General features: G+C 45.2%; 1 protein-coding gene across 3 annotated transcripts in view; it reads left to right on the top strand.

Annotated features, from left to right (window-relative positions):
- Positions 1 to 15,564, top strand: part of Dglucy (D-glutamate cyclase) — a 91,007-nt gene that overhangs the window by 59,997 nt on the left and 15,446 nt on the right. The window contains exons 7-10 of one of the 3 annotated variants that reach the window (XM_021178971.2): positions 1,566 to 1,766; positions 6,881 to 7,141; positions 9,924 to 10,023; positions 13,553 to 13,701. In XM_021178971.2, coding sequence (XP_021034630.1) covers positions 1,566 to 1,766; positions 6,881 to 7,141; positions 9,924 to 10,023; positions 13,553 to 13,701 — 711 coding nt within the window. The remainder of the gene's footprint in view (positions 1 to 1,565; positions 1,767 to 6,880; positions 7,142 to 9,923; positions 10,024 to 13,552; positions 13,702 to 15,564) is intronic. The other 2 variants (XM_029484363.1, XM_021178972.2) reach the window with 2 other exon arrangements.

Consider the following 15,564-nt stretch of genomic DNA (forward strand, 5'->3'; position numbering starts at 1 on the left):
CACACACACCTTTTTTTTTTTTAATTAACACCTAAGTTTTAAAAGCAATGGATTTCCTGATCCATGCTCCCTTGTCTTAGTTAGGGTTTTAACTGCTGTGAACAGACACCATGACCAAGGCAACTCTTATAAATACAACATTTAATTGGGGCTGGCTGACAGGTTCAGAGGTTCAGTCCATTATCATCAAGGTGGGAACATGGTAGCATCCAGGCAGGCATGGTGCAGGAGGAACTGAGAGTTCTATACCTTTATCTGAAAGCTGCTAGCAGAATACTGACTTCCAGGCAGCTTGGACTAGGGTATTAAAGCCCACACCCACAGTGGCACATCTACTCCAACAAGGCCACACCTCCTAACAGTGTCACTTCCTGATCCAAGCATATAGGAACCATCACATCCCTAAAGCTGGAGAAAATAAAGCCTTCTGCCACCTTCTGAACCTGCTGCTCTTGTGTGTACCTGGCTTTCAAAGGATCACTTTTTAGGTGTTGTCTGAGACACTGAAAAAAAAAAAAAAAAAGAAAAGAAAAGAAAAGGGAAAAGAATGAAAAAAAAAAAGGAAACCATTTCTCAGCTAATAGTTGTTTCCTTTCTGGGTCACACGCAAAGTTCATGCATCTATCAATAGATGCTCCTTTTGAATGTTGGCTGACTCTGGCTATTAAACCCAAGAAATGTTACAGTTTCTGAATTCCTGTGAAATGCAGGATAGCATTTCCTCATCTCACGTTGCACATTTATTCAACACCTGTTGAATAATGCACAAGGCATTATGTGAAGTTCTGAGGTAAAGAAACAACGGTCGTCCCCCCACCCCCCATGCCACTGTCGCTCCCCGGTGAGAAGCACACAGCTGAAGTACTCAAATATAAAGCCATACCAAGGAAGGCAGAAGACAGAGGTTCAATCTACTCAGCAGTAAGCACCAGAGGCCAGGCAGAAGGACAAGGAGAAGATGCAGTGCCTGGCTCTATGATGCAAACCATTCCTGAGGAATTCTATACCCAGTGCTTCGCTCCATGTGTACCTGCACTTCCCTGCTCCATGTTGATACAACCAGACAAGGCATGGCCGTTATTTTATAGTATGCAGCCACCTCAGAGGACGATGCTAGTGTACGGCTTAGGGCTCTAATCTAGTGGGGAAGTGGGGTGTTAAGAAAAATATAAATGCTGTGAGAAAACAGAAATTCCATACACAGAGGGTGCCCAGTCTAACATCAGCTACCAGGTCAAGCGAGAGGCTTCATGCGCTGAGAACTCAGACCGTGCTTTCTGACATCCGTAACTGTGATGGACAGAATCTCTCAGCATTCATGCTTCGGCTGTGGCTGGTCCTCACTTTTTACCGTATTCACCTCCCTAAGAAGTGGGGGCAATTGTTTAAATAGAACTCGGTCTACCCATATGCCAGCTCACTCTGATCATGGTGCCAGCATACAGTCTGGCGAATTCTGTTGACAGAGTTGGTACCAAGGTCATCTTTCTTTCTAGTATGGACAGGGTGAAAATGGATTGGGCTTGACAGGGTGACATCACAGCTCCTTCTGTTGTGTGTTGCAGAGGCTCCATTGGCTTTCGCCAGCCCTCCAGGCTGCACGGTGATGGTCCCGAAGGACACAGTGTCTTCAGCCAGTTGTCTGACTCCTGAGATGGTTCCAGAAGTCCACGCCATTTCCAAAGACCCTTTGCACTACAGCATAGTGTCAGCCCCTGCTGCTCAAAAGATCAGAGAGCTAGAGTCCACAATTGCCATAGACCCAGGTGAGAAACAAGGTATTCAAGGCTGGGGAGACAGTGGGTGGAGTGGAATTCAGAACCCCATATCCCAGGCAAAAATTCAGGCATGGTAGCATACATCTGAAATCTCAGTATAGGGTGTGTGTGTGTGTGTGTGTATAGACAGGGAGATCTCCAGTGCTTATTGACCACCCAGCTTACCCAAATCAGTGAGTTCCAGGTTCAGTGAAAGATTTGTCTCAAAAAATAAGAATTGAGAAAGGCAAGATGCCAATTGTCTAAGCTCTTCAATAGTACGGTTGTTTAAAATGCTTACACGGGGCCTACAGATGTCTGAGCTGATAAAGGCACTGGCAGCCAAGACTGATAACCCGAGTCCCATCCTCAGGACCCACATACTGAAAGGAGAGGACACTTCTACAAGATGTCCTCTGACTCCATATGCATAGCATGACGTGTGAGCTCTCACACACACATACACGTACATTTTTAAACTTATATATGTATGTATATATATATATGTGTGTGTGTATGTGTGTGTATATATACATGTATATACACACACATATATATATACATATACACATTTTAAAACCTATATGTGTATATTATGTGCATGTATATATGTGTATATGTATATATGTATGCATATATATGTGTATACACACACACACACACACACACACATATGCATGTTTTTAACAGTGTGCATCAGGATTCTTTGGAAAATATAAGACTACTTTTTATCTGGGGATCCCAGTGTTGGGGCCAGGCAGATACCTTGTCACAGCAGCGTATAGCCTGACTGTATACTGTATAGTGTATAGTGTATAGTGTATAGTGTATAGTGTATACTGTATACTGTATACTGTATACTGCATTTCAGGGAAATAACTGCCCCTCTTGTAAGCCACCAGCTTTCTAAGCATGGGACAAGGCTGGTAGGACCTTCCAAGGAGCTTGCTGATTCTACTTAGGAGGTCTACTGTGAGCTGGTTGAAAGCTTTTCCCTTCCTTTTTGGTAGGCATTTGGGAGAATGGGTTTTAATTCCATGTAGCCAGCAGAGGACGCTAGATCACGCACTATGCTGTATATTACAATTAGTGCTATGGCTCATTCTCATGAGACAATTGCTGTGTGGCTTTACCTCAGTTTCCTGATCAGGGTAATAAGACTTCTGACAGTCACACCTCCCTGCCAGGGCTGTGCTAAATAACAAGAGCATTAGTTGTGCTACAGTTACTCCTGCTGGGCATAATCAGTAAATGCATGTCCCATCTGCTCTTAGTAAATGCTCTGCTGTCTCTAGGAGACAGTTTTTGTTAACTTCATTTAGTAAAAGAAACCAAAGCATATAAAGTTAAAAAATACCCAGTAGGTACTCCTGGGAAGTGAAAATACCCAGTAGGTACTCCTGGGAAGTGAAAATTCCCAGTGGCTGGTTGTGGAAGATGTTGAGCCCTTGTCAGCTGACTCTGTTGGCCATGGCTTATACATGCTGTATATATTAGAATCTGAAATATAAGTTGTGTGTTATTTTCTTGCCTGGCCAGTTAAAAAGTTCTCTAGCATTCCTTAGCTCATAGCCCACTCCCGCTGTATCTTCTTATGAGGTGTGTTCCTAAAACTGGAGGGCAGACACGCCTCAAATATCTGGCAATGGCTGGGAGTTATGGCCTCTCCCAATGCCCCAATAATTCGCATTTTCCCAGGCAAGGATGTTGGGATCAGTGGGTGAACCCAGGGGGCACAGAAGGGCAGAGCCAGCCTGGGGAGGAGACTCCCGGGAACCAGCCAGAGCCGCCTCTGAAGAGAGCAGTGCCTCACAGTACTGGGAAACTGATCCCGTGGCAGTCCAGTGACCTCTGAGAGTCCCATGAAGCCCACTGGCCAGACAGAAGACTCAAGGGAGCATACCTCACTTAAAAATGGCAGCTCTTGTACCCTGAGGCTGTAGACACTAACAGTCACTAAGGTCCCCGATAAACTACCAGACATGGCTTTTTCTTGGTTTGTTGACTCCTTCGTTCATTCCTTGTGTGGAGACTAAGGTTTTATTGACACATAAACACACAGGAAACTCATCATGCATGCCTACCTTGGGAATACCCTGAGATTATGTCATGGCAGGTGTACATAGAGTCTTACATGGTGTGCCATATTCTTGCCTGGGCAACCAAAACGAGTGTTCCAGGGCTAGCGAGATGGTTCCGTGGATAAGGACACGTTGTCAGCAAGCTGATGACCTGATTGTGATTCTCAGAACCCACGTGGTAGGAAAGAAACAATTCCTGCAAGTTGCCCTCTGATCTTTGACACTTGTGTAGCACACACATAGGCACATTTTAAAATGTAGTTTAAAAAAAGAGTTCTTCCTCACTTTCCTGGGTAGATATTTCAATTTTTTTTCCTATCATAGTTTCTCCCCCCCCAGACAGCCTTACCCAAGCTAACAGCTCCCCCATTTAACATAACGTCATGAGGAAAGATGAATTATTAACTCTGTAATTAGCTTTGAGTTTAAAAGAAGGAGCCGACAGCAGATTTACGGCTGCCCTGTTCACCCGTTGCTTTGGTAAGGATGAGCAGAGAGGTCAGACACAACGCCTGTCTCTCATCGGTGCTCTTGCAGATTGGTGCAGAGCTTGAAGCATGAGTCCCAGAGGAGGTAGATTGATGACTGTCTGATGTGCTGAGTCTGTCTAGGAAAAGCCATCTTTAATCCGCAAGAACAATAGATGGTTTTGGTTCCCTCAAATAAGCAGATATGATTAACGGTGGTGTGCGGTGTGTTGGGCACTATTTACTGAGCTTATTAATAGAGGCACTCGGTCATTTTTAAGAGGACATTGACTTGCATATGATGTGTCTGGAGGATGTGGAGAATGCAAGATTTATAGTAATGGTTTTTGCCCTGGTAATAAAATCATCATCCATATACATATACACAGCCTTCAGTTGCCCAAAGCCTCCCCCCTCCCCCTCCCTTTAATATTACTCATCAGATCCATGAACCATGTTACATCCAATTTTATTGAACAAAATGATGTTATTCTTCTCCTTTCTTGTCATCACTACTTCATGTTCGTTGTAGGAACCTCAGAAAATACACGAAAGTAGCCAGGGTGGTGGTGCATGCCTCTGACCCCTGCATTTAGGAGGCTGAGGCAGGAGGATCATTAATTCAAGATGGGCTTGACCCAGTCTCAAAAATGAATCTAACAATTAATAAAACTAAGTCTTAGGAAGAAAAATGTGTGAAAATGAAGAAGTGATAAAAATGACCCGAATCCCGGAGCCTGAGGTGATGGCTCAGTTAGTTAAGTACTTGCCAGGTCGGCAGGAGGAGGAGCTGGGTTCAGTCCCCAGCACACATAAGAAGCAGGGCACAGCAGTGTGTGCCTGGGACTCCAGAACTAAGAAGGCAGACAAGGGGATCCTTGAGACTCTCAGGCCAGTCAGCTGAGCCCAGCCAAATCAGTGAGCTCTGGGTTCAGCGAGAGACCCTGCCTCCAAAAGCAAAACCAAAACCAAAACAAAAAACAAAAACAAAAAAAAAACTTTTTAATTCAAATTAATTGGAAAAAGCAAGCAAAGACTCATGACCTCAGTCTCTGGCTTCCATGTGCACATTCACACAGACACATGCTTAAGAACACATACCATCACATACACCTATCCACACACTTTTTAAAAATACCAGAATCCATTACAATCAATAAATTATCGATAGGCTTGTGTTTACCTTCAAAGTCCTTCTTTTAGCTCAAATCTTTGCATACCGGAACCCCACCATGATAGTATTTTGAGACTTTTTTAAAATAAACTGTAATGACTTTCCATACCGTGAAATAATTTTTCCATGACACCTACACACTGTTTATTTGTTTGAGACAGAGTCTCACTTTTTAGCCTGAGCTAGCCTTGAACTCTCTGCAATCCTCCTGCCTCAGTCTCCCCGGAGGAGAGCTGGATCCCAGGAATGAGTCACTCAGTTCACAGCATCCTTTTTAAAGGATCCATTGTGCGAACGTGCCACCGTTTGACTAATTATCCATTGCTGGTACCTTAAACAATGCCACAGTTAACACCCCTCTCACTAAATTTTACACATACCTATGACTAGTTTATTTGGGATGCCAGACACCGGATGGAAGGGGAAAAAAAATCACCTTCCAGGCCCCAACTTCCAGCTCCTACTCCAGCAACCAGAAGGTGGGAATCTCTGTCCCCAGAGACATCCTCCATCCAGGCTACCCTCCCTGTTATCCACGTAGAAGAACCCAAAGATAGGATCAACGACACACAGCTATCATGGGCCAGGTCCTGTATGGAATTACTCTCAGTCTAGAGCAGTTACTCCATAGTGGGTTCCAAAGCCAGCATTCTTCATGCTCTCTGTGACCCTCAACTGCAAGTTAACACCCTCTACATCCCTTTGGCCTGCTCTAAAGGCAACTCGGCTAGAGACACACTCTGCCTCCGCATGGCACTTGTGTAGAAGAGACCTGATCATAGACAGAGGCATGCTGGTATGAAGAGTCAAGAACTGGTGTTGCTCAGCTGGCCCGGCTGGGCAACCTTAGCACTAACTACTGCCCCTCATCTGTGTTCCTTGGGACTAACTGGGTTCCTCTACAGATAGCTCCCCATTTGCTCAACTTCTCCACTAGAGGGCAGTCAATACCTGACTCTATTATTGGAGGCACAGTTCAGAGGTGCAATGTAGTTGACACCCTAATAGGCAACTCTCCCTGTAACAGCACCCTGCATGACTTGAGAGTGTTCTGGGTCAACACGGAGGGACTCTGCTTTACCCAGACACTTGGAGTCCCAGCAGCTCTGCCATCATACCTGCTGTAGCTATCAATCAACAATTAGGACAAAAAGAGGGTAGGTGTGTTTGGAGAGGCCCAGGAAAGGACAGGGCTAGGCTCAGCAGGGCACCCATCACTTCCTTATGTGCCTTGAGACCAAACCAGTCTTGTGGCTAAGAGAGGGGTGGGAGTCAGAGGGACAAGAACGCATATGAACAGGTCAGACTACCACACTCCTCCACCAAAACCAACCGGAACTATCAGTGTATCCACTGTAAACACCATCACCTAGATATGTTACTTTATTTTTGTAATTTTAGGGAACCGAGGAATCGGGCATCTACTACTTAAAGATGAGTTGCTGCAGGCTGCTTTGTCACTGTCTCATGCCCGCTCCGTACTAGTCACCACTGGATTCCCAACACATTTCAATCATGAGCCCCCAGAAGAGACAGATGGCCCACCAGGAGCCATAGCCTTAGCTGCCTTCCTACAGGCTCTGGGGAAGGAGACCGCCATGGTAGTAGACCAGAGAGCCTTGAACTTGCATATGAGGATTGTTGAAGATGCCGTTAGGCAAGGTGAGCAGTGATGTGGGGTCAAGCCATTTCCCCAAGCAGGTCTTCGTGGGCAGAGACTGGAAGAAATCAATGTGCCAACCTTCAGCCAGGTACACAGCTCCAGGATGTATCCTTGTAACAGGGTGCTTTATCTCCAAGCCTAGAACAACTTTGTTATAAGCAACAAGAGGTTCATTTTATAGAAAAAAACATGTTGAGGTTTCAGAAAGCCCAATCACTGTTGTCCACACAGTGACCAGTTCCCCAACCACCACCACCAGTCAGTGCCCTGGAGGTCCAAAGCCATGTGAACCCAATCCAGAACCCCATGCCATAAATCTTAGTGAACACTCAAAAATACACACACACACACACACACACACACACACACACACTCCTCACTTTCCCTATCCCTTCCCTCAGCTTCCTGGCTCTGTCTCTCAGGAAACCACCTGCAGGGCAACCAGAATGTTTAAGGATAGAGGCAGGTTGTTTGTTCTGTGGAAAAGGAGGCTGAGACCAGTTACATGTGACCTCTATGGGGGAAGCTCTCAGAAGACCACTGTGGGGATGACAGGGATGAAGCTAGGGTTTCACCTTGGGTTCCCTCACAAAAAGAAAGGAGAGGAGGCACCAAGGAGTACTAGACAGATCAGCAAGTGAGGCCAGAAAACTGCCGGACACGTGACTGTGTCAAGCTCTGCTCCAGGGGCCAACAGAAGGTTCCACCTGACTCTCCTCTGTGGCTCTGTTTAGCAGAATCCCTTCTCCCCTCTCATGGGCAGGAGCCAAACAAGGATTGTACCCCATAGCTCTGAGGAGGGAGCCACATCTCTCTGACCCTCTGTGACAGGGGCTTTGTGTGTCCTTTCTCAGATATGTGCCTCATGTTGCCTGGCTGGGCTCCCTGGTACCCACTCCCCTGACTAGCATCTGACACAGTGCAGCCAGGGGAGTGAAGGTTGGCCTCACTCAGCACCCACTTTCACCAGACCCCAGCCAGGAAATTGACAGACCATCATGGTGCCACCCCAGCAATGTGACTGGGTGGCCATAACTCTACAGAGGAGGCGCTCAGGATGCTCATGTGGTTTGTCCACAGTCACATGTCTCTAAGCCCTGAGTCCAGGGACACTGCCCAGGGTGCCCTGTTGGCCACCTTTCCTTCTTGAAGATTTGCCCTGAGCCTATGAAAAAGCCACGATTCTTCCCCTAACTGCTGAGAGATAGATGAATGAAAACCAGATGATTTTCATTTGAGGAGATATGTATATTATTTTCCACATAATCTACAATAATGTGTGTTATTTGTGATCACAAAATGTTTTTTGACAATCAATTTCACTTTATAATCACTACCACACAAGTACCAACCTGCCGTTGGTGGCCTTAATTGCAACCAGGGGATCCTGAGAGGAGAAGTAGGGCAGAAAAACCAGGAGCAAAAGAGACTCACAGGCAGCTGTGAGCATAGCACAGTGAGAACTGACTCTCAAGGAGACAGCTCAGCTCGTTTAATAGGGGGTGGGGGGAGAACAGAAGCTACTTAAACCTTTGGAGGTGGGATGAGGCTTTACGGTGAGTGTACATTGTTGGCCCAGGCCAGGGTGCTGGGGATGCTTCATTTGCTTAAAGAAGAATTCCAGGTGCTACTGGACATGACCATATAAGGAAAGAGAAAGTTTAACCTGGCTTGAGGGCTATGTGACCTCTTGGGGGAGGGGGTGCAGGACTACAAGTGCCAGGTCATGCAGACCCAGGGTGGAGTGGGGAAGCAATCCAAGTTCTACCCATGTCAGAATGAGATTCTAGGGTTTGGACATGCCTCAAGCTCACTCTTGCTTGGAGCCTGCTATCCCCATCCCATGACTCCCTAGCCCCACACTAACCCAAGTCTCTGGAACTCTGCCGCAGCTGTTATTGCTCTCCTCTGAAGGAATGTTTGTCTGGAGAGGGAACTAGTAAGGTCTGGGAGTAGGAATTCAATGGCTGGTTTTAAAATGTCAACTTGCTACAACCTACGGTCACCTGACAAAGGTGTCTCAGTTGAGGGCTTATTTAGATCAAGTTGGCTTCTGGACATGTCTGCGTGGGGTTGTGGGCACAACCATTCCCTGGGTAGGGGCTCCTGGATAGTATAAAAGAGGAAGAAGCTAGCAGCAACTGGCGGTGTGTGGCATTCGTTTCTCTCTGCTCTTGACCATGGTTGTAATGTAATTGCTCAAGGTTCTGCCTCAACTTCCCTTCAGCAATGGACTGCAGATTAGAGTTGTAAGCTAATTAACTCTTTCTTCCCCTAAATTGCTTTCAGTAAGGGCATTTTATCACAGTAACAAAAATTAAGACAGAAGTGGAGCTGTGATACCAACACAGGCACTGTATCTGACTCTGATCAACTTCCCTGGTGTCTGAGCATCCATTTCTCCTTCTATAAAATGAAACAATGTAACAATCACTTTATGGAACATGATTATGAAATGTAAATGAGAACATACATGTCAAGTGCTGGGCCACCTGTCACCCAGGCATCTACACAGTGCACAGTACTGCTGGCAGTGGGCCAGAACAGACCATCTAACATACAGCATATCCCCCAGGTCTATACTGATCCAGCTCAACCCCCTATCCCCTGCCAACTCTGTAGTTCAGTCAGAACTAAAAGTAAACGTATGCTTTGCTGAATTCTATCAAAGCATATTGAAGGACACTACTCAGTAATATTACAGTACTGTCTAAAGATACTTCTCAAAAGCCCACCACAGCCCCAGTACTGATGTGGCTACCCATTGTCTTTATTCTCAAGGAGTTCTAAAGACACCAATTCCCATATTAACTTACCAAGGAAGATCCATGGAAGATGCTCGGGCATTTTTGTGCAAAGATGGGGACCCTAAGTCTCCTAGGTATGTATATGGTACCCCAGATGGAGTGCGTGTTACTTGGGAAGACCACATCCTTGTAACCTTGCTGACAAAGTTTTTGAATACCTTATCCTATGAAAGAAAAGGCATGAGTCTGGGGATATCGGGGTCTGCTTAGAGCCCCATAGAGCATGTCTGGAAATAGATTCATGCCAGCAGGGAGAGATGGCACCTGACAAAATAAGAAACGAAGTTAGCAGTTGCTCAACAAAGAGATCTTGCAGTAATCAAACCATTTCAACTGGGGGGTGGGGGTAGCGAAAACGTTCAGAAAACAAAACAGAAATAGCATTGTTCAGCTATGAGTAGTGAAAAGTGCTCTCCTGAAACACTCCCTCCCCTCCCCTCCCTCCTTCTTCCTACTTTATATGTCCGTGTGTGTGTGTGTGTGTGTGTGTGTGTGTGTGTTTATTGCTGTGTGTTGTGGGCAAGCATTTTTGAGAACCCCTTGTTTGTCATTTGTTTCAGATTTAATAACTTACACAGTGCTTTGTACACTTTTTAAACCTACAATAACACAATGTGTATTGCAGATCAGTATATGCATTTAAAAAGCAGTCGGGACTCTCAGTGTTACAGGATTCAGACAGGCTCTATATGCAATGCACTCTGGTGCTTTCTGTTGTGTGTGTGTTTTGTTTTGTTTTTACTGCAAGTGTTGCCTGTTCTAAGTAGTGCTGCTCAGAACAAGGGCAGACAAACATCTCTTTAGGTTCCTGTTTTCAGCTCTTTCCAGTATGTACACTGAATCTGAATTTCTGGATCATATGAGAAGTCTGTTTTTAACATTTTGAAGAATAGCTATATATACTATTTCATCATCAAGTTGAGATTTTGAAGAACTCCATTGTGGGTATATTTAGAGATGTGAAAGTCCCTTGTTTTATGTTCTCACTTTGGATTACCAAAACAATATTCCTGCTAACAGGGCTAGAGAGATGGCTCTGTGGTTAAGAGTATTTGCTACTCTTGCAAAGGACCTGGGTTCAGCTCCCAGCACCCACAACTGCCTGTAACTCAAGTCCTAGGGCAGTTGTTCTCAACCTGTGGGCCATGACCCCTTTGGGAGGGTCACATATAATAAGATATCCTGTATATCAGATGTTTACATTATGATTCATAGCATAACAAAATTGCAGATATGAAGTAGCAAATACTTTTGTGGTTGGGGGTCATCAGAACATGAGGAAATGTATTAAAGGGTCGCAGCACTAGGAAGGTTGAGAACCTTCCTGTCCCAGGGGATCTGATACCCTCTCTGGCCTCCACAGGCCCTTCATACACATGATGCACATACAGACAAGCAGGCACAGGCCCATGCACAGAAATAAAAGTGAAGATTAAAACACTTCTGCTAATAAAGGTACCAACAGCAGGCCTGGTACTTACTGAGCTCTAAGTAGCTGTGGATTCCATGATAAACACTTCCTTAACCCTGCTATAGATGCCCTCCAGATGTGTGATCCCAGCATATGTGTGACGTCCTGCAGATGTGTGATGTCCTGCAGATGTGTCATGCCCTGCAGATGCATGATGCCCTCCAGATGCGTGATACCCTGCATATGCGTGATTTCTTGCAGATATGTGATGTCCTGAGGATGTGTGATGTCCTGCAGATGTGTGATGCCCTCCAGATGTGTGATGCCCTGCATATGCATGATCTCTGCAGATGCATGATTCTTGCAGATGTGTGATGTCCTGAGAATGTGTGATGTCCTGAGGATGTGTGACGTCCTGCAGATGTATGATGTCCTGCAGATGTGTCATGCCCTGCAGATGAGTGATGCTCTGCAGATGCATGATGCCCTCCAGATGTGTGATTCTTGCAGATGTGTGATGTCCTAAGAATGTACCCTATGTGGCAGGACTCTACAACCACTTGACCACTGTGCCACCTGTGCCCTTATTTCTCTACCTCTTTGTCTCCTAAGGAATCCATGTTATGTTCCATTCATTCGTTCCTCTTTCCAATTAATTCCTAATTGTTTGACGTATGTGATGTGAATGAGAGGTTGCAAAGGAGGACAATGGGCCATAGCAGCCACACTCAGTTCCTCTCTGACTGGCCACTCTATTGGATGAGGGGCATTGGATGGAGCATTAGTGACATCTCCCAGACACCCAGGTACCCTGACCTTTCAGCTTCTGACACTATTGGATTGCAGAAGCCCCAAGTGGCTGTTTGTTGGAAGATTGTTGAGGTAGGATAGAAAAATGGAGAAAATTAAGGGGGCACGGAAAAGGAAAATAGCCTTCACTCCAGAGACTCCCGGAGAGAAACTGAACACAGCTACAAAGCCCAATTAGGCCTATGTGGGGCTGGAGAGAGCACCTCCTCTCTAGCACCCACAGCAGGCTCTAACCTCCACATCATTTACACACACTCAGCCATGCCCAACAGTAATAGTAATAGTAATAGTAATAGTAATAGTAATAGTAGTAGTAGTAGTAGTAGTAGTAGTAGTAATAGTAATAGTAATAGTAATAGTAATAGTAATAGTAATAGTAATAGTAATAGATGTCCAAAAAGTGATAAAAGTGCAAAGTCATCCTTAGCTACAGAGCATGGGAGAGGCTGGCCCTGGGTCATCCTTAGCTACAGAGCACATTAGAGGCTATCCTGGGCTACAAGAGACCCGGTCTCAAGGGAGAACAACAGAATCAAAACCAGCAGCAGAAGGCTGTGTTTACTCAGGGCCAGGATGTTTGTGAACTTGACTTAAACTATACTAGCAATTGCTCCCCCTGCCTCCAATCCATCCAGGCAGTATACCTTATGAAACTATTTTATCATTTACAAAAGGAATATTTTAAAAATAGGTGAACCAGCTCACATCTTTTACTTATTTCTAAGCCTTATTGTAAATTATACCCTTTGAGCTATGTAACTTGGCCACAAAACTGTATAGATATATCTCTATCTACCTATCTATCTATCTATCTATCTATCTATCCATTATCTATCTATCTATCTATCTATCTATCTATCTATCTATCTATCACATATATTGCCACTAAAAGCACCTGAGTGTTCTCTCCCTCTTGAGAAGCCCACACCCATGTCTATGGTGTGTGCTGTCCTTTTCTGGTCTATGTGTGTGGCAGGAAGTGGGGAGGAAAGGTGGGGGAGGGAGGGAGACAAATCACCCCTACTTAAATTTGAAGTGTGTACTATCTCCTATCTCTCAATAGACTTGCAAATTTGGCTTCTCTCTTGACTCGTTCTGAAATTCTTTTTGCAATGTTATCATTGTAGTGAAGGATCCGGCTTTACCTAAGTGGAGGTCGCAGGAGCTCCCCAAGCTCTGGCACCAGCCCTGGGCTATGTCTTCCCACCAACAATGTAGTGAATCAGTACCCTGTGATGGCTCTTGCACAAAGTAGGTCCTCACTCAATCAAGCTCATAGGCTTATGGGAATGACCAAGGGTCATTCACAGAGACACACAAGCTTAGAGCCAGGGAAGCTGCCATTTTCCCTAGGAAGACTTACCACCATTGCTTCCGGGCAGATTTGACCATCTGGTGGCCATAGAGCGTGCGGGAAGGGCTGCTGATGGCAATTACTATAACGCGAGGAAGATGAACATCAAGCACTTAGTTGACCCCATTGATGACATTTTCCTTGCTGCACAAAAGATTCCTGGCATCTCATCAACTGGTAAGTGAGGGCACTGAGAATTCAACATGAACACATTGCTAAGCATCTCTCATTGACCGTCGAGCACAGGCCAGGAAAGGGTTATGTGGTCACTGTTGCTTTCTGCCCATCTCCAAACCGGGATTTGTTTATTTCAGCCAGTCTAGACACGAATGACACAATTCTTAAGAAATGCAACAGTCCCTTATGAGAAAGGGAAGCAACACGCATAGAACATACTTGATTTGCCCAACTCAGAAGTAGTTAACTCATCATGAAATATTAATAATCATGAAATTGAGGCATGGCATATCATTGTGACCAGGCAGGCTGGACTTTGTCCTGTGTCACCTGAAGAAATGCTTCACTTTTTGAGTCTATTAAGCACGGAATAAGCGGATTGCTATTGTTAATAGTGTAGTGTAATAAATAGAATTTGTACTGAACCTTCATACTTTTTTCCCAAGAACTTCACAACCACTATATTTTCTATCCTACTCAAAAACATTATGAGGTAGAAAAAAAATAGATGAGAAAAAGAGGCCTAGGGAGGTTGAAGCTGGCTAGCTAATTAGCATTGCCAACAGGATCCTGAGAAAAGTGCAGCCACCCATTCCATACTGTTAAAAAAATCACCTTGCTGTTACGACTGAGCCAGTCCCCCAAGGATACCAGCTCTTCCTGTCAGGAGAGTTGGGCAAGACTAGACTAATTAAAGTCTGTCTGTCCTGTTATTCTTCAAGCCTTGAGTGTTTCCCAGACCCATTAGTCCCCTCTGACTTTTGAGGTTTTGAGGAGTGAATGAAAACCTTCTGGGATGATTAGAAAGTTTCTGCAAAGCCCCAGACTTTCCCAGAAGAGGCTTCGGGTGGGGCACACGCAGTGTGGTCTGCTTGGTTGGTTTCTCACTTCCTGTCACGCTGGGCTGGGCAGGTAAAGGACTCAAGGCCTTCAGGAGGCGTCACCAGCACTGGAGAGGGAGAGTCTGAGTCCAAAGGAGCAATTAGCAGGCAGAGCCTGGGAACCTTTGGGAGCATGCGCACTGGCTCTCCTTGGCATCTAACTACTACTTACGCGTCCAGGTGGTTGTATTATTTTTGTCATCCAAACAGGCTGTCACAAATTTAGAAACTGTTCAGAAAAAAATGGTCAGAGTGGAAACAGGAAAAAAAAAAAAGTCCTCAGTGTCAATAGAAGGTGTTCCGTCACTCACAGTAGTCTGAGTCTTTTGGCTCAGCCTGATCACCAGCACTGGAAGTCGTCTGGCTCCCTCTCTCCATCAGCTCCTGTTGAGTGCTAGTCTCTATCCAGCACAGTGGTTCTCAACCTTCCTAATGCTGCGGCCCTTTAATACCTCACGCTGTGGTCACCCTCCCAACCATAAAATTATTTTGTTGCTACTTCATAATTGTAATTTTGCTACTGATATGAATTGTAATTTAAATATCTGATATTCAACCCCAAAGGGGTTGCTACCCACAGGTCGAGAGCCACTGCTTTAGCAGAATTCTTCTATGTATTATAAGCTCTTGTGGAAGAAACAGTAATACCAAGTTCTATGGTCCAGGAAGGTCTAGTTTTCTGTCCTCGAGGTGCTGGGACATGCCCTTGCATTGAAACTTATTAAGACCATCCTCACTATGCCGTACAGGATGGTCCCCAACTCCTGAGCTATAGCAGTCCTCCCACCTCAGTCTCGAGAGCAGCTGTGACTGGACCCTTGTCATCCCCAGCTTACCTGACTGTGTAGTACACAGCATTGTGTGTTCTTGGTAGGATGTCTCAGATATTAGCTAGATACCCCTTTGGTTTAGGTTTAAAAGAACAACATACATATTTTTAACATTCGTTAAGCATAAGTCTTTACAGTTGTGGTTCTCAACA

This window comes from Mus caroli, chromosome 12, assembly GCF_900094665.2.
Source record: "Mus caroli chromosome 12, CAROLI_EIJ_v1.1, whole genome shotgun sequence".
Taxonomy (NCBI): Eukaryota; Metazoa; Chordata; class Mammalia; order Rodentia; family Muridae; genus Mus; species Mus caroli.